At 57.4% G+C, this 21,235-nt stretch overlaps 1 protein-coding gene and 1 pseudogene across 1 annotated transcript in view; one reads left to right on the top strand and one right to left on the bottom strand.

The window, feature by feature from the left end:
* LOC129534593 (spectrin beta chain, non-erythrocytic 5-like) overlaps nt 1-13,697 on the bottom strand; it is a 30,954-nt gene extending 17,257 nt beyond the window's left edge. Inside the window, 24 exon segments of the mRNA XM_063701711.1 lie at nt 308-412; nt 841-990; nt 1,170-1,373; nt 2,614-2,808; nt 3,031-3,141; nt 3,234-3,348; nt 4,163-4,308; nt 4,570-4,705; nt 5,090-5,247; nt 6,281-6,397; nt 6,634-6,834; nt 7,080-7,266; nt 7,630-7,844; nt 8,246-8,410; nt 8,902-9,072; nt 9,336-9,435; nt 9,596-9,735; nt 9,903-10,143; nt 11,125-11,412; nt 12,010-12,282; nt 12,517-12,647; nt 12,943-13,095; nt 13,248-13,276; nt 13,661-13,697. Of these exon segments, the coding sequence (XP_063557781.1) occupies nt 308-412; nt 841-990; nt 1,170-1,373; nt 2,614-2,808; nt 3,031-3,141; nt 3,234-3,348; nt 4,163-4,308; nt 4,570-4,705; nt 5,090-5,247; nt 6,281-6,397; nt 6,634-6,834; nt 7,080-7,266; nt 7,630-7,844; nt 8,246-8,410; nt 8,902-9,072; nt 9,336-9,435; nt 9,596-9,735; nt 9,903-10,143; nt 11,125-11,412; nt 12,010-12,282; nt 12,517-12,647; nt 12,943-13,095; nt 13,248-13,276; nt 13,661-13,697 (3,768 nt within the window).
* A 390-nt stretch (nt 13,698-14,087) lies between these two features.
* Nucleotides 14,088-21,233, top strand: LOC129532068 (nascent polypeptide-associated complex subunit alpha, muscle-specific form-like; annotated as a pseudogene).
* Nucleotides 21,234-21,235: the final 2 nt, after the last annotated feature.

Raw genomic sequence — 21,235 nt, 5'->3', positions numbered from 1 at the left:
CAGCCCCACATGGCTGAGGGGTGTCTGATCCTCCCAGCCACAAGCCAGACCAGTCTGCTCCCCAAGGACCACATGGTGTGGACAGAGCCGAATGCCGCGTGTGGGTCTCTGCAGTGTGGCCCATCTCCCCCTGGGCCCTCTTCTTGAGCCACACATACAACTTGCGCAGTCAACCCCAACCAGGCCCCCAGCCTCGCAGGCTCATCAGCACTGCCTCCAGGAACGCACCAAGCGCCCCGTGACCCCCTTCAGGACTCTCTCCCGACCACCACACTCTGACCACGCCCAGGCCTCCTGACTCCATTACCTTCTTGTCCTGGGCAGTCAGAACCTTCAGGAAGACCTCGTGCTTGCGAATCAACTGCTCTACCTCTTCCACCGAGCTCCCCAAGGCACTGGTTTTCAGGGAGACCTGGATCCACAGAAAAGTCAAAGAGGCCACCAAGCCTTCCAGCCAGCCAGCCCCTCCAGCTGCAGTCTGTGCCCATGGGCACTCTGGGTATGGCAGGGCCTTAGGAGTGCCCACTGAGCTTGGCATGGAGCTGTGAGGAGTGGGAGTCCAGGTTGGCAGGCTGCGACACCTCAACCTCTGCACCATGTGGGGAGCATGACCAGCCTCTGGCCAACTTCCTCGGGGCTCAGTCTGGGATAGGGGCTGGGGATGTCAGTGGACGCTCAGGGGCCTCAGCACTTCACCATGGCCACCTGGAAGGACTTGTGCACAGCTGCCTCATATTAGAGAAAAAGCCAGAGAGGCAGGAGGAAAGGGACTGAGCAGAGAGGGGAGTGGAAAGGAGGAGCAGGAGGCTGAGCGGAGTGTGAGGGCGAGAGGGGACCTGCCTCCCGGGCCGCAAGGATCTCCTCCAGGCGGCCGCACTCTCTGAGGAAGAGCTGCTCCTGCTGCTCGGCCTGCAGCCTCTCTTGCTTCCGTGCCCAGGCCTGATACACCTGGTCCCGCTGGCCCTGCAGGGCTCGAAGCTCTTCCTGGACCTGGGGATGGACACATGAGGAGCCTCAGCTGGGGAGGGTGGTGTGGGTGAGGTGAGGACTGGATCCTGAGGGAAGCTCCTGAGGAGAGGCCAGCATGGCACAGTAGGACAGGGCACCAGGTGGCCAGGCACAGGCTAGGTCAGCTGGGGTATGTGGGGGCACCCGGGAAGGGGGCCCACCTCCTTGGTGGGTGTCCCTGCAGCAAGAAGTGCCTGCTGGCCCAGCTGGGTAGCCTGCTGCCACAGCTTCTCCCGGGCCTCCAGCTCTGCCCGGAGCCACTGGTGGGCACTGAGCTTTAGCGTGCCACTGCTAGGCTCTTGCGAACTCTCCTCCACCTGCAGGTCCTGGCGCATGCGGGCTGCCCAGGAGGCATAGTCACGCACCTGATCCCGGGGACACGGAGGGAGAGCCAGGTGAGGGCTGGGCTGGGCAGCAGGAAATCAGGTGCTGAGGCAACTGCAGCCCACCTGAGTCCACTCACACAGCCCGAGCCGACCTGGGTCAGGGCCTCGGGTGAGGCACGTGTGGCCCTTTGTCACTTGGTTTCTCCGTTCTCATCCAACCCGATCCTCCCAGAACCACGAACCCCCTACATGAGCCAGACCCTCACCACGACACATCTCTGCCCTTTGTTCCTCCTGCCTTCCCATCTCTACAGAGCTCACCTGGATGAGGCCATGAGAGGACTGGCGACTAGCAAGATCAACCCCATCAAGACTGCTTGATGGGGAAAGAAAGTTCACCTGCTCTTCAAAGGCCCCTTGGCCGCCTTTGCCTGGGCAAAGCCTTCCCTGGTATTTGACATTGCACTGCTCTCCTTGTTCTCTGAATTACTAATTTAACCCTTACAGTCTTCTGCTGATTTGTGTACAACTATACAAGATTGGTGCTGGAGGGACTTCAGGCCCTTGTCCAAATATCTCATTGCATGGAGGAAGGAAGGGTAAATGGCACAAAGAGTCTTGTAAACTCTAAGTGCATGACAAACCCAGGGTTAAGTGCCTTGCTCAAGCTCACACTGCTAGCAAATCAGCAGAGTTAGGTCCCTAAACTCAAGCCTTTTTGCAGTGTCAGTTTGGGCCTCCTGGTCTGCCAGGTCCCAGGGCAGTGGGATGCCGGGGACACCCCGTGGCCAGGACCTACTGTCCCAGTCTGATTCTCTGGGTTTCGGGCTCATCTCCCCAGGAAGCAGGGCTCCACGAGGGCAGCAGTTCCACTTTCCATAGCTTCTATATTGCCCTCCTCTCTCCACCTGTGGCTTCAGCAGGGAGCTGAAGACAGACATTAAATAGATACTGACTGATCCAGAGGTCACTGTCTAACATCTGGGTCTCCAGTTATGAGCTTTCCTGGGCAGTTCTTACTCCCAGCCCTGGCTGGGACCCTGCATGACTGCCCTGCCACTCACCTTGCTGGCACTGACCCAGACCCTAAGGTGTCACTGCTACGCCCATGTGCTCAGCCCCTGACCAGCCAGACTGACATCCCGTGTGCTCGTGCTCTCCCACCCGAGTCCATGCTTGTTCTCCCTCCGGAGCTGGAGGGCCTCATGCGTGCATGCCCATGCATGGTGCAGCACACACACATGCACACACACGCCACCCAAGGGGCAGGAGCCCTCACCGCTGTGTGGAAGCGGGCCAGGAGGCGTGCCCGCTCCAGCTGGGCCCTGTGCCGCTCCATGCGGCGCTGCTCCATGCGTCGCTGCAGCACTGCCCATGCCTGCGTCACAGCTTGCTGCCTCTGCTGCACCGCATGGGCCTGAGGCCCCGGACACAGCTTCTGCACCCTGCCTGCAGTCTCCAGCAGTTCCTGCAGCTGCGGGAGGGGCAGGGAACAGGGAGGCAAGGGTCATGTCCTCCTGATTATCTCGCAGATGTATCCCTTGCCTGGGAACTCTGGCCCCCTTGGGCCACGTCCTGCCATGCACAGTAGGCCTATGGGAGGCTCTGAGGGAGACTGGAAAATCTAGAGGAACAGGCGGGCCAGCCTGAGGGGGCTGCAGGGGCCTGGGTCGGAGAGGCAGCCAGCTGGGCTCACCTGCCGCTCGGTGCCCACGAGTTCTCGCTCCAGCCCCTGGTGGCTTCTCAGCTGGGCCTCCAGCCCACGCAGGTCCCGTGCCACATTGTTGGGGAGGCTCGTGGCTTTCTCCTGAGGAAGGGAGAATGCCGAGGAGATGAGGGATGGAGGGTGGGCACTGAGCCTGGAGTGTATCCACTTCTAGCCACCCCTCCGGCTCACACCTGGACCTGGGTGAGGACTTCCAAGAGATCTCTGTGAACTCTGAGGGAGGTCTCGGCGTCTCGGAGCACGTGGCCTCGGGCCTGGGTCCACTCCCACAGCTCCGACCAGGCGGCCCTGCCCACGGCATGTGGAAGGCCAGCCGGGGATCAGCTGCCGGGCCGTCTCATTCCTCCCTCCCGCTAGGTCTGGTCAGCCTGCTCCTCTCTGAGTTGTATCGGGACTTGCCCAAAGCTCCTCCTCCTTAAAACCTCTCCCGCCTGTGGCCCTGCCTACGCACCTTCTTCCTGGGAGCCTGTCTTCTAGCTTTACCATGAATTCAGTGCTTTGCTGCTGTAATGCTCGGCACTGCATGGTATCTGTGCTGTGATACTCCTTACATCCTGTGCTTTGACTCATAGTGCGTCACCCAGGTTATGATCACAGACGCTTTGTGGGCAGAGGCCACATCTCTCCGTTCCTCGCTAACTCTGCAACTGGCTGAGCTCCTAAGGCTTCTGCCAGGCCAGGCTCTGGGCTAGGGGTTATGAGCAAGTCATGACCTTGCCTCAAAGCTCACAGGCTGGGAGTGGATCCAAATCAGCCAAGTGGACAGCTAGGAACCACATGAGGCATAGGCTGTCCCGAGTGAGCACAGGAGCTGGGGTAGCTCAGGGGAAGGCCCTGATGTCTGGCCCCACCATCTTCCCACAGCTCCTGCTCTCAATCCTGGGAGCAGGACTCTGACCTGCACACCCAGCCTCACCTCCCTTCACAGACCAGAGCCTGTGGCGGGCTCAGCTTCTCTGGAGCTAGGCCCCCTGCAGAGCCCTGTGGGCAGCCAGGGCCAGCGTGGCCCTCACAGCATGCCATCCTCTCTTACCACTCTGGGCCCTGCCTGCCCAGCTGCTTCCCCCAAACCCCATGCTGGCCTGGCCCTCTGGGCACTCACTGCAGATCCTGCTGCCTCTGACGGACCATGGGGCCAGCACTGTGCCCACGCTCTAGCAGGCTCTCTGCCAGCGGCCGGCAGGCAGCCATCCACTGGCTGCCCATCTCCACTTGGTGCTGAAACTTTGCAAACTTGGTGCAGAGGTGCTGAGAAGAGGGGAGTGGGTGACAGGGTAGCCCCCGGCCGGTTAGGCGTCAAGCAGCCTGGGAATCGAGGCACCTCAGTGCCCAACTGGGTGATGTGGGCTTGGACAGCCACGGCGTCTGCCCACTCCACTCAGGAGGCCCCACCTCAGCCAGGGCTCACCGCTCTGCTGCCACCTTCTTCCTCCGCCCCGCCAGAGCCAGCTTCCCCACCCCATAGGCTCTGCCCCAGGGCACCCTCCTTGACCCTGGCCCTCTTCTCACCAGGGCGTGCTCGGGGTCCTCCCCCAGGCTCTCCCCTCCTTTGGCTGCCTGCTTCTGGCTTGCCAGCCAGCCCTGCAGGTCCTCGGCCTCCCTCAGGAACTCGTGCAGCCTCAGGGTCCCCTCCAGTTCCTGGTGCCTGTGGTGACAGCCCGTGGTTCCCCAGAAGTGAGTTGCCCACCCCCCTGGGGGCCAGTCGGGCCAGCCAGAGGGGCCAATCTGAAAACTGGGGTTACTCATGGTCTCTGTCCAAGCCTGCGGCTCACGATTCAGGGAGTAGTAGACACAGCAGTGCAGGTGTAGGGGCAGAGGAGGGTGTGGACGTGGGGAGATGGACTGCAGGGAGTTGTGGGGCCTCACTGAAGAATTTATGGAAAGAGGTGAGCAACACACACCCTTCTCCCAGTGCATCTCTACAGCCTGGGGTCATGGGTTCTGATTGACTTTGGGCCATGGCATGGGAACAGTCAGCTGTGGCTAGGCCTCCTGTACCCACTGATGAGAGGGGTTATGGTGTCCTCACCGTGTGGCCGCCAACTCCTGCAGTGGCCGCAGCTGCTCCCGGAGCCTCTCTCGCACCACACGCGGCTGCTCAGGGACTTCGGGGCCAGTGAGGGTTTGGGCCGTCTGGTCAAGCTCCTCCATGGAGCTCCAGTAAACGGCTAGTTCCTCCCGTAGAGCCTATGATGCATGAGGACCCATGCCAGGCTCAGCCTGGGTGACTCATCCACCCACCTGTCCGTCCCCCACCCATCCAGTCACCAATCCTCATCCATTCACCCACCACTCACACGCCCATCCCATCTACCTCAACTCATCCATCCACCCACCCAGCATCCATCTACCCATTACTGATGGAGTAAGTACTTATTGTTCCATAAAGTGAACACCTGGTCTGTGCCCACTGAGGGCTCATTATTTAGCAGGGAAAGGTGAATGCTGGCTAATCTGGGCCAAGGAAGGGAGGGCACAGGAGGCATTAGACTGGACCCCAACATCCATGTGTAAGAGAGAGGCAGAGTTAAACAAGCTGTCCGGTGTAGCCGGGAGATGGGTGCTCCGTGAGGCCAAGGCTACAGGCCTTTAGAAAGACCCTCTCTGAAGGTCCTGTCGCAGAACACACTGCAACTGGGGCTGTGCAGGAAACATGCCCAGACAGGAGGACAATTCAGTGACAGCAGGAACCGGGACTGCCGTGGGCTCCAGGCTTTGAAGCTTGTGTGGTTCTGGGAGTCCGAATTCAGGAGTGAGGAAGGGGACTTCGAGACCTCCCTCCCTTCAGCCAGGGGATGTTTGTGGGAGGAGGTCGGCTTCATGAAGGGCATTTAATTAATTCAAAGGATGACAGGTAAAGCCTGGGAGGAAGACACCTGTGGGAGATGTGGAGTGGGCTGGGCAGGTGACCTTGACAGAGGAGAGAAGTGCCAGGGGTGGGGTAGAGAGGAAGCAAGAGGAGGCAGAGAAACCCCAAGGCCACAGGGAGAGGCAAGACTCGTAAGAAGATGAAGGGAGAAAGCGTGTACATCACAGTGCCCAGGTTGCCTTGGAAGAAGGGGCACTGTGGGATCTGGGTGGGCAGTGGGGATGGGGCTGTCTGTGTCTCCAGGAAGCAAGAGCAGGGCTCCGTGCCTCTGAGAGAGGGAGGGTGACAGCCCTCTCCCCGTGGTCCATCATCACCCAGACCACACTGCAGGGGAGGCTCAGGACGTGGTACCTGGTGCTTGTTAATGAGCCTGAGGGTGGCTGCCTCGTCTCTGCCATAGTCCCGACTGCTCACCAGCGGCCACTTCTCCTCCACCCAGCCCTCCAGCTCTGACACATCCAGAAAGTACTGCCAAGAGTGGGGCCAACTCACCTGGAGGATCTCAGACAGGACCCTCCGTCAGCCCTGGAGACATCTGCCCCTGCTCTCCAGCATCAAAGGGGCTTCTGTGCCCATAGGGGCACCCATCAGCTCCCAGCCCAGAGCCCCCACCACTGATCCGCCTCCCTGAGAGTCCCACAGGTGGCCCCTCAAGGAGCCCTGACTTCTGCCTCTTCCCCCAACCCCACCTCTCTGCATCCTACCTGCTGGAAAGCGACAGCCTGCTGCAGGCACTGGGCCCGCGCCTCACATGCCCTCTCCAGCTCTGCCCAGTGGCCTTCCAGCTCCTGGCACTGCTCCACGATGTGTTGGGCTTGGGGGTGCCCTGAGGCTGCCAGGCTCCACCCAGAACTCAGCACCCGTTGCACCTGCCCCTGGTGAGCTTTTACCTCCACCTGGAGCTCCTGCCACAGAGTGGCTTGAGAGGCTGCTGCCCTTAACCCAGGGGCATCCGGAGCAGAGCCATGGATATGGCTCCAGGCCCCAATCATGGCAAGACCCCCAGGGTCAAAATAGCTGGAGCAGAGATTTGGAAATTGGGATACCCAGGGGTGAGGGCTTAGAGGCCAGGACACCTGAGTAGGGGCAGAGGGTTTCTAAGGTCTGGGAAGCGGATGTCGGCAATCCTGTAGGAAGAGAGGGCTATTACCTTGTGCTTGCGGTGAAGGCTCTGGGCACCATTCAAGCACTCGGTATAGCTGGTGGGGCTGCCATGGGGCATGTGCTCGGCTACCCAAGAGAGCTCCATGTTGCTCAGGTGGCAGAACTGGTGCAGCTCCACTGAGGCCTGCAGCTGCAGGCCCCGGATGGCCAGATGCCCCTGCAGAAGCTCCAGCCTAGGAGGAGGAGGAAGAGATGGGAGAGGTTGGGAACAGAGTGAGCACAAGGCTCCTGGTTCTTTCCTTGGCCAAGCCAGGGCCCGTGAAGAACAAGACCAGGGAATAGAGCAAAGCCCCATCTGACAAAGGGAGGCAGTGGAAGGGCGCCAGGGCCCCACCTCATGGCCTAGATGACTCGCCTGACCGCACTGTGGGGGTCCTGCTAAGGATGCATAATGGGGTCTCCGACCCTCCCAACCCAGAATGACTCTACTCATAAGGGAGGAGATCTGGACACCCCGGTCCTGTGGGTGCCATCTTGTGGGACCTTAAATTCACATGGAGGAGTGACACACAGGTGGGTGGGAGGACAGGCCCCACCTCCGGAGGTGCTTCTGGGTCTCTTCCAGGATGGCCGGGGAGGCGGCCACGCCATGGGCCTTGGAGGCGAGGGCAGCCATCTTGGCAGCCAGGGTCCGGCTCTCACTCTCCAGCTGTTGGTGCCGTTTCTGCAGCCTGTGGCTGGAGCGCAGGTCCTGCCCTGTCTCCGAGCTCTGTAGGGCCCCTTCGAGCTGCTCCAGCTGCTCCTTTGCATCCTGGGAGGGACGCATGGAGCTGCATTAGGTTCTCTGTGTACAGCACAGCAAGTGGCCTTCCCGGGCTCTGGGACTGTTGGACTTTTAGGACCAGATTCACCAGGGAGCTCTGTCCCCACCACTGCCAACCCTCGGCCAGAAGTGCCCAATCTTCCCCTGTTCCCTCACGCTTCTTCTTCCCTGGGGAACTCAAGTGGTGCTGACCACCCGCTGGGCACACAGGAGAGAATCCTGCATTGGCCGACTGAGCGGAAAGCCACGCTCAGCTTGTCCTAGGCCAGAAGCCTCCAAAGGCTGCAGAGCCAGGGTCAGCAGAACACCCAGACTTCTCCCTCCCCGTTCTGTCCAGCCCAGCCCGGCCTCCGTCTCCCTCTTGTGCCCTGTCCCTCTTCCCAGTGGACCTGCAGCTGCCTCAGGAGTTGCTCCTGCTGTCCAGCCTGCTGGAGCTCGTCCCCACGCTCAGTCATCTTGCGGTTCAAAGCTTCCCACTTGCTTCTAAGGCCTTGAAGCCTGGTCTGTATGTCCTCCCGGCCGCAGGGCCTCCTACTCAACAGCTCTCTCCCAACCTGGAGTGGAGACAAAGGCCCAGGGAGTTTGGCTGAGCTGCTGGTACCACCAGTGGCCGCAGCAGGCTGGACCTGGGTGGCAGTGGAGGTGAGGGGGTGACCACAGCTGCACTCCACGGGCTGCCTGGAAGAAAGCAGTTCACGTGGCCCCAAAACTGCAGGTAGGGGGGCTTTCCTCTGACCCCTGCAAATAGAGCGGGGTGAGCCGGCATTAGGTTGGTGGCTGGGGAGAACCGTGTTCTGGTAGAGGTGGCCGGCTCTGGGACTTGCCACGGAGAGTTGTGGGGGAAGGGATGGATGGCGGCAGCTTTGGGGCTGGTTTGGGTGCCAAGGGGATGCCAGCAGCATCAAGGAGGCTTGCGGGGGGAGGTTCTAGGTTCACGCTGAGGCTGATTTTTCCTTCAAAGACTCTTCCATGAAAACAGGTGGTGCAGTAGGGTTGGGAATTTGAAGACAAGGAGGCTCTGCACCCTCTGTCCCGTGTCCCCCACCTGCTGCAGGGCCTCCACGTGTCTGCGGGTGGCGAGTAGCTCACTCTCAGCTGCTTCGTGCCGCTTGAGTGTCTGCAGGATGTTTCTGCGCGCTCCGGAGGGCTCATGCGCAGCCATCAGCCCCTTCTCTTCCATCCACTGCATCAGCTCTGCCACATCCTGCTTCCACTCCTGCCAAGAACCAGGCGAGAGTGGGTCTCAGAGCACGGCGGGTGGGGGCTGGTGCCTAGCCCTGCATCTGAGGGTGGTGTGGCCACAGCCCCCGTTTTCCTCCTCAGGAAAAACCTGAGCTGTGTTGCCTGCCTCACAGAAGGTGTTGAGAGGTTGAATGACATAGCGCATGAGGAAAGTGCTCTGTAGGCTGCACAGAGCTCTGTAGGGTCTCAGGCTTTCTTTTCAGGGAGGCCTCATGCGACCTGGGCCCAGCCCCTCACCTGGAGCTGGAGGGAAGCCAGCAGCTGCCTCCTCCTCTGCTCACTCCTCCCCTGGAGCCTGGTCCACTGTGCCTGGACACTCTGCAGCTGCTCTCTGACCCTGGAGGGCCGGGGGAGTTGGAGGAGGGCATGGGAGAGGACTCCCACCCCAGCACGAGGTGCACTCTCCACCACCCCCTACTCTCCCAGCCCCAGGGCGGCCGTCTGTGCAGGCTGAGAAAGGGTCATCTGCAGGTGCTGCAGACTGAGGCCAGGCTCACGTGTGTGCAGCTGGGTGCTGACTCTGAACCAGCTTCTCGCCGTGTGCCCACAGAGCCTCTGCCCAAGGCCCCAGGGTGCTCAGGAGCCGCCCAAACTCCCGGTGCTGCTGCAGCAGGCTCAGGGCCTCCCTCACATCCTCCTGGGAGTGCAGAGACCTGAGGTCATGCGTGGGAGAATGGGGGTCAGGACCATCTCACCCGCCACTGCCCCAGGGGCCTCCTGCCCAGCCTGGCTTCTGGACTCAAGGGGATGAGCTCCCTCCAGTGATGGGGAGTGACAGCCTAGCTCCACATTCCTGCTCCATACCCCAAGGTTGTCCAGGTGCAGCCAGGCCTGGTGGTTGGCACAGGTGGCAGTGAAACCATCCACTTCTCGGCCAAACTTCTGCAGCTCCAGCCCCTCTTGCAGCCACTGCTGCCTCTGCTCCCACACAACCTTCAGCTCCTGGCCCTGCTGCCCCAGGAGCCTCAGAGTGTTGGCCACCTCTTGGGAGTCTGGGCAGTCCAAGGCTGCCATGGGCTGGCTCTGAGCCTCCAGCTGCTGCAGCCTGACCAGGATGACAGGCAGAGAGTCAAACCCCAGCAGGCTCCCTCGTCAGCCTCCTTCTCCTCTCACCTCCAGGGTTCACGCATCTTGGATCATGAATGAGACACTGAATGTGATAGGCCCAGCAGAGTGCTTAGGATGCAGGGGTTCCCAAGCCCCCATCGGCTCCAGCCGGCCGTCCTTAAGTGTGGACTGCCAACGGCCGATGCCCGGCCTAGAGGACATGCGGAGGCAGCACAGCGTGAGACAGAAAAATCACGCAAGCCACAAAAGCACCTGGCCGCAGGGCCACTGCAAGCCCCCATGGAGGCTTTGAACAATTAGAAAAGGTGCCCCTTTCAGCAGGTGGCTTGGGAACAGGTAATACCCTTGTGTGAATTAGAGCAAGGCTCCACTTCCTCTGAGCCGCTGCAGAACCAGGTACTGGAGTCTGGCAAGCTGAGGACCAGATGCATTTCAGTGCCCACTTGACCACCTGTCAAGTGCCCTCAGGAGGGGCACAGCCTGTGGACTGTCCCTGGTGGCCTTGCCTGCCTGCCAGCCCATAACATCATCCCTGCAGGAGGAGAGGCACCACCTTACTAAGGAGGTGGGGATCTCAGACCCGTGGGTGGGTCCTGAGCCATTCCACTTAGGGGCCACTGGGGTCCATGTTACCAGGATGGCAGGGGAGGCTAGATGCCCTGAAAGCGATGCATCGGGCCCACCTGGAGGGGGCCAGCCGGGCCTGGGCTGGAGAGAGCCTCCCAGGCAGCTCAGTGTCCTGGGTCTCTCCTCGAAGTGTACAGGCTGCCTGACCCAGTCCTAGATTCTATTCTCCTCTGTGTAAACTTGCCTCAAGCAGCATGCCAGACACCAACCAGTCTGGGCCCCTCCCTGGGGAATTCACACTACTTCCCGCATGCTCTTTCTGGGCCTGAACCCAGAGCCGAGAGCCCTGGGCCCAGCCCAAAGTGCACCCCTTCTGCCCTCCTGTCCTGACCTCTCCTGCCACAGGTGGATCTCCTCCAGCAGGTCTTGGTGCTCCCTCAGCAGCCGCTGAGCCGAGGCCACATCCACCGACACCTCCTTGCTGCGCAGCTGAGCCTGGACACTCTCTGTCCACAGTAGCAGTTGCCGGCTCTCTTGCAGGAAGCTCTGCCGGGCCTGAGTCTCAGCCTGGCGCCGGGCCTGTTGGGCCACTTGTTCCTGTACTTGCTTCAGCAGCCCCTGCAGCATCTCCACCTGTCCTTGCAGAGGCTGGCTCTCTGCGTAGCCTGACTCCTCAACCCTGGGAGACAGGGCGCACTGCACAGTCAGTGCCCTGTCCTGGGCCTGGTGCCCCAGGCATATGTCCTCTCTCCAAACCTGCATCCCCCTGGGAGAGTGGTGGTGACTCTCAATGCCCACCCCACCCTTGACCTGGGGGCAGCAAGAACATAGGGCTCGCCAGGTGCAGTGGCTCAAGCCTGTAATCCCAGCACTTTGGGAGGCCGAGGCAGGCAGATCACGAGGTCAGGAGATCAAGACCATCCTGCCTAACATGGTGAAACCCCGTCTCTACTAAAAATACAAAAATTAACCAGGCGTGGTGGCGGGCGCCTGTAGTCCCACCTACTCGGGAGGCTGAGGCAGGAGAATGGCGTGAACCCGGGAGGCTGGGCTTCCAGTGAGCCGAGATCACGCCACTGCACTCAGCCTGAGCGACAGAGCAAGACTCCGTCTCAAAAAGAAATAAAAAAACATAGGGCTCTTCCTGTCCCCAGGAGCATTTTCTCCTGATCATCCCCCCATCTTTGCCACAGCCCTCCTACCTATCCTCTCCCCATCCCAATTTCTGTCCCTTCCTCATTCCACTGCCCTGCCCACGCCTTCCCATGGTCCTCACTGCCTCCCAATGCCGCCACTGCGCTGGCCGTACTTTACGACCACACTTTGGAGGAAGTGGACCCTCCTCTCCAGCACCAGGGTCTTCTTCTGGGCCAGCTGCAGGGCGTGGCGGGTGTCCTCTGAGCTCCCTGGCTGCGGGGCCTCCAGCTGGAGGAGCATGTCTCGCAGCTGGACCTGTGTGGGTCCACACTCCTGCAGAAAACTGCACACTTCCACACTGTGTGCCAGCTGCACGGCCTTCTCCCTCTTCAGAGCCTCCAGCTGCCCCCACCTGGGCAGAGGGTACAAGGTTGTCTCCACAACAGGGACACCTCCCCATCCATCCTGGAGCCCTGGCCAGAGCCTCACATGACAGAAGCTGCCAGACTGGCTGTCCCTTGCCCCTTCCCTGTGCCTCGGACACGTCCAGCCTCTCCACCTGGCATGGTGGGAGGCCAGTGAGTCAGGCCCGGGCTGGGCACTGTGCCTGCCTGCCTCACCACCTGCACTCCTGCCTCATTCTCACCTCTGTCTCAGTTCCTCCTGCTGTCGTTGGATTTGTGTGGAGTTCCCAGGATATGTCTGTCTCAGTTGCTCAGCAGAGCTGCTGACCTCAGCCCAGAGGCCCTTTCCCACAGCCAGGGCAGTGAGGAAGTTCTAGGGAAAAGGAGGACCCAGCCCTCTTGGGGGACTTTTTCTCTTCCCACACTTCCCTCTAGCCTATGACAGACCTGAGTGGTGCTCTCTGCTACAGGGATGCCCACGCTGCCTGCCCCTGTAAAGACAGCCATCCGAGTCCTTAAGGGCCAGGAGGCCCTCGAAATTCAGGCCAGCTCTCTGCTCCCCTCCCCCAGGCAGGACCGTAGTTAAATTGGAAAACTGAGTCACAGCAGCGGACCACAGGGAGGCAGGGGCAAGGCAAGGAGGAGGTGCCAAGCTCCCAGGGCTGTACCTCATATTTGAGCTGCATGACCTCCAGGGTGTCAGCCTGGGGCTGCACCCTTTGGAGCAGCGCTGTCTGCTTCTCCAGCCACAACTGGAGCTCCCCACAGGAACTGCAGAAACCGAACAGGGCCATGGCCTCCTCCAACCGGGCCCTGCGGAGCTGGGGAGAGATGGCCCAAGTCTGGGGTGAGGGTCAGGACCCCCGACAGGGCTCTCAGAGCGGGTCAAAGGGGTGCTCCTCCCCATCCCAGCCCACCAGCGGAGCCCAGGGTCAGGGCCAGACGGGGTCCCTGCCTCACTGCTGGGCCCCACATCCTCTCTCAGAGCCCTCTTGGCACCACCTGGAGGGAGATGGCAAGGGCTTAGGGTAGGGTAAAGGGCACTGGCAGTGTGCTCCTGTCTGGCCTTGCCCTGCTGAAACCTCTCAGTGCCAGCCCTGCTCTAAGGTGAAATCCACGCCGCTCCCTCTGCCTGCTCCACCCCCACCTGCCTCTCTAGTCTCTCCTCTGGCCATGGCCTCCCCAGCGTCTGTGCTGCAGGCACCCGGGCCTTCGCTTCCTCCGCTGGGCCCCCTTCCTACCTTTGCACAGGTCCTGGCCAGCACCCCTGGGTTTACCTGCTTTCTGTTTCTCATTCAAGCCTCAGCTTAAAAGTCCTTCCCTCCAAGGTGCCTTCCCTGACCTCCAGCCTGACCTGGGCTACCTTCTCATGTGATCCCATCACACCTGCATCTAATGAGATGTCTGACATCTTCTCAGCCATGATAAAAGCTCCTTGAGGACAGGGAACATGTCAGTCACTGCCTTGTCCCCTGGGATCACTGCACACGAGCTGCTGGCACAGGGTAAGGACCTGTGCCATCCCTACAGAAAAATACATGAATTAGCCTAGTGTGGTGGCATGTTCCTGTAGTCCCAGCTACTTGGGAGGCTGAGGTGGGAGGATCACTTGAGCCCAGGGAGGCTGAGACTGCAGTGAGTCATGATCAGGCCTCTGCACTCCAGCCTGGGTGACAGAGTGAGACCCTGTCTCAAAACAACAAAAAAGTAGCAGCTAACATCAACTGACCTTTTATACCAGGTGCCTATTGATACCATAGTTTAATTTCTTAGAACTGTTTCTTATTTCACTTACCAACTCTGTCTTCAGCTACTCCCAGATTTTTACTGTTTGTACAGATGACCTTTTGTTTAGATTGAATTGTCTCCCCAGAAGTAAGATTACTGTGAGTCATGGTGAATGGACATTCTCATTACCCTTGATGTAAATTGACAGGGTTTTGGGTGCCTCCCAGCTATAATCTTAGCACTTTGGGAGGCTAAGAGAGGAGGATTGCTTGAGGCCAAGAGTTGGAGGAGGCGGTATGGCAGTATGGTGAGACCCTGTCTCCGTTATTTTAAAAAATTGACAAGCTTTACCCGGGAAGGCTTATATACAATTTAAACACCCCTCATAGTATAAGAAAGTGCCCATTTCACTGCACCTTTGCCAGCACAGGGTATTATAATTTAGTAAGTCATTTTTTGTTTGATTGTTTTAAATAGATAAAAGACCTCATGTTACTTTACTTGTCACATTTCAACATCTTTCCTTAGCTTATTAGCTCTATCTCTTTTCTATCTGTAAATGGTTGTTGTTGTTTTGTTCTTTGAGACAGGGTCTTGCTCTGTCACCAGGCTGGACTGTAGTGGCATAATCATGCCTCGCTGCAGCCTTGACCTCCCAGGCTCAAACTTCAGCATTCCGAGTAGCTGGGCCTACAAGTGTGCACCACCACTCCCAGCTAACCTTTTTCTTTTTTTGGATAGAGACAGGGTCTCACTGTGTTGTCCAGACCGGTCTCTAGCTCCTGGCCTTAAGCAATCCTCCTGCATTAGCTTCTCAAATTGCTGGAATTTCAGGCATGAGCCACCATGCCTGGCCTGGGCTAGTCCTGTATTCTCTAGAGTTCTCTTTACTTTGTGCTAGCCTATCTCTCATTATGCTGTTCACCTGTTATAATGAATAATTCTCCGTATTAAATTTTACCACTTTAAACTTTTGAGTGGTTTATGCTTCCTGATTGGACTCTGACTAATATGTTAGGAAGGGTCCCGGGAGATAAACCCACACAGATGGGATTGGGGCATAGGTTTGGTTTCCCAGGGGGCAGTGCTGAGCTCTTTGCCAGTGGGAAATGGGATGCTGGTGATTTCCAGGAAGTGACCTCACAATGACTCAAGCTACCACTTACTGTTGATTGTGACGAAATGCCAGCTGAGGCACATGCCTTGGGAGCTAAGTGGTTGCTGCCCTTGACCACTATGAAGACTGGTGTGGGAAGGGTCGCTTTGGATGCACTTGAGCAGGGGTCCCCAACCCCTGAGCCATGGAGCCGTAAGGAGCCACACAGCAGGAGGTGAGTGGTGTCCAGTGAGGGAGTGAGGGAAGCTTCGTCTGTATTTACAGCCACTCCCCTTTGCTCACATTCCCGCCTGAGCTCCACCTTGTCAGATCAGCAGCAACATTAGATTCTCATAGGAGAACACACCCTGTTGTGAACTGTGCATGTGAGGGATCTAGGTTGCGCTGTCCTTATGAGAATCTAATACCTATTGATCTGTCACTTTCTCCCATCACGCTCAGGTGGGACCATCCAGTTGCAGGAAAACAAGCTTAACACGCCCACTGATTCTACATTATGGTGAGTTCTATAATTATTTTATTATATATTACAGTGTAATAATGGAAATGAAGTGCCTAATAAATGTAAATGTGCTTCAATCTTTTGGCCCAGCTCCTACCTCCCGGCAGCCTCTCCAGGCCCAGAACTCTCTCCAGTCAGCCTCTACAGACCAAGCTCATGACTCCCAATGGCCTATTTAGGCCCATACCCTACCTCACAGCAGTCTCCGCAGATGAGCCTACTGCCTCACAACAGCCTCCACAGGCACAGCTCCATCGTTACAATGGCCTCTTTAGACCCAGCTCCTGCCTCCCAGCCTTCTCTCCAGGCCCTGAACTTTCTCCGTAAGTTCAGGTAGCTGGAACTGTAGGTATACATGATGATACTTGGCTAATTTTTAAATTGTTTTGTAGACATGGGGGTCTCACTTTGTTGGCCAGGCTGGTGTCAAACTAATGGCCTCAAGTGACCCTTCCACCCCTGCCTCCCATCCTAGAGGTATGTGTCACCACAAGGAGCACTTGTTCAATTTTCTAAAGAAAAAATTTCTAAAGTAAGGCTGTGGGATGATGGCAGGAAGATAAAAGAAAAACAGAAGAATAAGTTAAAGTGACTTATTCACACATATTCTTTTGACAGCAAGAAGAACTCTTAGTATATACATTCCTTACAAACAAAGACAGATAAACAATGTTGTATAGGAACTTCAACACACACTGTACAATATTCCCACTTTGCTGACATAAGTTATGGAAATTTCATGGTTTACTTGAGTGTCACTACCACTATTTTGCTTCTCTGATGATTTTTATCAACTTCCTCATCTGTTAACTTCTCTCCAAGGTATGTCATGTCACGACATACTGCCGCTGCATGAACATGCCCAGTGTCTTCCTATTAAACATGTAGAATGCTTTCCTAATTTCTCTTTTTACTCTCTGTCTTTGTGTTTTGCATTTTCCTTACTTTTATTGTCAGAAACTCCAGAAAGTCAGTCGTACTAATTTATCACGATTTGCTTTATTAATTTATACTTTGCTTATATGGAATTTTGCCCAACAGACCTCATTACAATTTCTAACCTGTTTTATTTTGTTTCTTTTTCTGAGACAGGGTCTCCCTCTGTTGTCCAAGGCTGGAGTGTAGTAGTGCTATCACAGCTGACTGCAGCCTCAACCTTCCAGGCTGAAGCCATCCTCCCATCTCAACCTCCCACGTGGCTGAGACTACAGGTGCTTGCCACTATGCCCAACTAATATTTGGAATTTTCGTATACGTGGATTCCAGAGGGGTGACAGCGAAACGTGAGTAAGCATGGGTTTTGGTATATGCAGAGATGGGGGGCTGGAACTAATTCTGTATACTGAGGGACGGCGACTGTATATGTTTTTACAATTACGCTGTAGGAGACATACTGTTGCATAGCCTTGAAAATAATAATTTTTAATTGAGTGGAATAATAATAATAATATTGCTAAAAGTAGCAGCTGGCCAGGTGTGGTGGCTCACACTGGTAATCGCAACACTTTGGGAGGCTGAGGCAGGAGGATGGCTTGAGGCCAAGAGTTTGCGATAGGCCTTGGAAACAAAGGGGGTGTCACCATCCCTACAGAAAAATACATGAATTAGCCTAGTGTGGTGGCATGTTCCTGTAGTCCCAGCTACTTGGGAGGCTGAGGTGGGAGGATCACTTGAGCCCACGGAGGCTGAGACTGCAGTGAGTCATGATCAGGCCTCTGCACTCCAGCCTGGGTGACAGAGTGAGACCCTGTCTCAAAACAACAAAAAAGTAGCAGCTAACATCAACTGACCTTTTATACCAGGTGCCTATTGATATCATAGTTTAATTTCTTAGAACTGTTTCTTATTTCACTTACCAACTCTGTCTTCAGCTACTCCCAGATTTTTACTGTTTGTACAGATGACCTTTTGTTTAGATTGAATTGTCTCCCCAGAAGTAAGATTACTGTGAGTCATGGTGAATGGACATTCTCATTACCCTTGATGTAAATTGACAGGGTTTTGGGTGCCTCCCAGCTATAATCTTAGCACTTTGGGAGGCTAAGAGAGGAGGATTGCTTGAGGCCAAGAGTTGGAGGAGGCGGTATGGCAGTATGGTGAGACCCTGTCTCCGTTATTTTAAAAAAATTGACAAGCTTTACCCGGGAAGGCTTATATACAATTTAAACACCCCTCATAGTATAAGAAAGTGCCCATTTCACTGCACCTTTGCCAGCACAGGGTATTATAATTTAGTAAGTCATTTTTTGTTTGATTGTTTTAAATAGATAAAAGACCTCATGTTACTTTACTTGTCACATTTCAACATCTTTCCTTAGCTTATTAGCTCTATCTCTTTTCTATCTGTAAATGGTTGTTGTTGTTTTGTTCTTTGAGACAGGGTCTTGCTCTGTCACCAGGCTGGACTGTAGTGGCATAATCATGCCTCGCTGCAGCCTTGACCTCCCAGGCTCAAACTTCAGCATTCCGAGTAGCTGGGCCTACAAGTGTGCACCACCACTCCCAGCTAACCTTTTTCTTTTTTTGGATGGAGACAGGGTCTCACTGTGTTGTCCAGACCGGTCTCTAGCTCCTGGCCTTAAGCAATCCTCCTGCATTAGCTTCTCAAATTGCTGGAATTTCAGGCATGAGCCACCATGCCTGGCCTGGGCTAGTCCTGTATTCTCTAGAGTTCTCTTTACTTTGTGCTAGCCTATCTCTCATTATGCTGTTCACCTGTTATAATGAATAATTCTCCGTATTAAATTTTACCACTTTAAACTTTTGAGTGGTTTATGCTTCCTGATTGGACTCTGACTAATATGTTAGGAAGGGTCCCGGGAGATAAACCCACACAGATGGGATTGGGGCATAGGTTTGGTTTCCCAGGGGGCAGTGCTGAGCTCTTTGCCAGTGGGAAATGGGATGCTGGTGATTTCCAGGAAGTGACCTCACAATGACTCAAGCTACCACTTACTGTTGATTGTGATGAAATGCCAGCTGAGGCACATGCCTTGGGAGCTAAGTGGTTGCTGCCCTTGACCACTATGAAGACTGGTGTGGGAAGGGTCGCTTTGGATGCACTTGAGCAGGGGTCCCCAACCCCTGAGCCATGGAGCCGTAAGGAGCCACACAGCAGGAGGTGAGTGGTGTCCAGTGAGGGAGTGAGGGAAGCTTCGTCTGTATTTACAGCCACTCCCCTTTGCTCACATTCCCGCCTGAGCTCCACCTTGTCAGATCAGCAGCAACATTAGATTCTCATAGGAGAACACACCCTGTTGTGAACTGTGCATGTGAGGGATCTAGGTTGCGCTGTCCTTATGAGAATCTAATACCTATTGATCTGTCACTTTCTCCCATCACGCTCAGGTGGGACCATCCAGTTGCAGGAAAACAAGCTTAACACGCCCACTGATTCTACATTATGGTGAGTTCTATAATTATTTTATTATATATTACAGTGTAATAATGGAAATGAAGTGCCTAATAAATGTAAATGTGCTTCAACCTTTTGGCCCAGCTCCTACCTCCCGGCAGCCTCTCCAGGCCCAGAACTCTCTCCAGTCAGCCTCTACAGACCAAGCTCATGACTCCCAATGGCCTATTTAGGCCCATACCCTACCTCACGGCAGTCTCCGCAGATGAGCCTACTGCCTCACAACAGCCTCCACAGGCACAGCTCCTCCTGCCTCCCAGTGGCCTCTTTCGGCCCAGCCCAGCTCATGCCTCCCGGCGGCCTTCCCAGGCCCCGCTTTTGACTTTCGGTGGCCTCTGCAGGCCTCGACAAGGCCCGGCCTCCTGCCTCCCGAAGACCTGCACAGGCCCAGCCTCTGCCTCACAGCGGACTCTCCACGCCCAGCTAGCTCTCGCCTCACTGCGGCCTCCCGAGTCCAAAGCTCCTGCCTCTCGGCCGCTTCGGCAGGCCCAGCTCCCGCCTGCCAGTGGCCTCTTCAGGCCCGTGGGGCTCATTCCTCACAACAGCCTTTCCAGGCCCAGTTTTTCCCTTGCGGCGGCCTCTCCGGGCCGAGAACATCCTCAAGTTGGCCTCTCCAGACCCACTTGCACCCTCCGGGCGTCCTCTCCAGGCCGAGCTCCTCTTCCTGGCTGTGTCTCCAGGCCCGACTCCTGCCTCTCAACGACCTCTTTGGACTCAGTGCCTACCCATCTCCTGGAGGCCTTGGTCGGCCAACAGCTTCCTCAAGCCAAGCTCCCCAGGCCCAGGTCAGGCCTCATGGTGGCCTCTCCAGGATGAACTCGTGCCCTCCGATGGCATCTGCAGGCCCCAAATGGTCTCCGGTCGGTGGGCTCCTCCACGCCAAGCTTGGGCCTCCCGGCGACCTCTGCAGGCCCAAGTTGTCCTGAAGTTGGCATCTCCCGGCCCTGCCTCCCAGCAAGTAAGCAAGCTCTTTTGGCTCAACTCCTGCCCAGCTCCCAACCGCCTTTGTAGGCCCCGAACTTTCTCCAGCCAAGTTCTTTGGGCCTCATTCCAGCCGCCTGGTGGCCTGTACGGGCCCGGCACTGGTTGGAGAACACCCTCTGCAGGCCCCGCTCTTGCCTCCCAGGGGCCTCTCCAGGCCCACCTCTTGCCCCCACGGCGGCCTCCCGGGGCCAAGTCCCTGCCTTCCTCCCAGCAGCCCGCGTGCGGCCCAGCTCCTCCCTCACGGTGGCCTGTTGATGCCCAACTCATGCCTCTGGCACCCTGCCCAGAGGCATGAGCCCCTGCCTCACACTGGCTCCTCGCACGCTGAGAGAGGTCAGTGTGAGCCCTTGCCTCACACCGGCCCCTCCCATGCTGAGAGAGGTCAGTGTGAGTCCCTTGCCTCACACCGGCCCCTCCCACGCTGAGAGAGGTCAGTGTGAGTCCCTTGCCTCACACCGGCCCCTCCCACGCTGAGAGAGGTCAGTGTGAGTCCCTTGCCTCACACCGGCCCCTCCCACGCTGAGAGAGGTCAGTGTGAGCCCTTGCCTCACACCGGCCCCTCCCACGCTGAGAGAGGTCAGGGTGAGCCCTTGCCTCACACCAGCCCCTCCCACGCTGAGAGAGGTCAGGGTGAGCCCTTGCCTCACACCGGCCCCTCCCACGCTGAGAGAGGTCAGCCTGAGCCCCTTGCCTCACACCGGCCCCTCCCAGGCTGACAGAGGTCAGCCTGAGCCCCTTGCCCCACACCGGCCCCTCCCACGCTGACAGAGGTCAGCCTGAGCCCCTTGCCTCACACCGGCCCCTCCCAGGCTGACAGAGGTCAGCCTGAGCCCCTTGCCCCACACCGGCCCCTCCCACGCTGACAGAGGTCAGCCTGAGCCCCTTGCCCCACTCCAGCCCCTCCCAGGCTGACAGAGGTCAGCCTGACCCCCTTGCCTCATACCGGCCCCTCCCAGGCTGACAGAGGTCAGCCTGAGCCCCTAGCCTCACACCAGCCCCTCCCATGCTGACAGAGGTCAGCGGGAGCCCCTTGCCTCACACCGGCCCCTCCCAGGCTGACAGAGGTCAGCCTGAGCCCCTAGCCTCACACCGGCCCCTCCCAGGCTGACAGAGGTCAGCCTGAGCCCCTAGCCTCACACCGGCCCCTCCCAGGCTGACAGAGGTCAGCGGGAGCCCCTTGCCTCACACCGGCCCCTCCCATGCTGACAGAGGTCA

Source organism: Gorilla gorilla, chromosome 1 (genome assembly GCF_029281585.2).
Source record: "Gorilla gorilla gorilla isolate KB3781 chromosome 1, NHGRI_mGorGor1-v2.1_pri, whole genome shotgun sequence".
Classification (NCBI taxonomy): Eukaryota; Metazoa; Chordata; class Mammalia; order Primates; family Hominidae; genus Gorilla; species Gorilla gorilla.
Note: the sequence above shows the minus strand (reverse complement) of the source record. Positions and strands in the feature narration are given on the sequence as shown.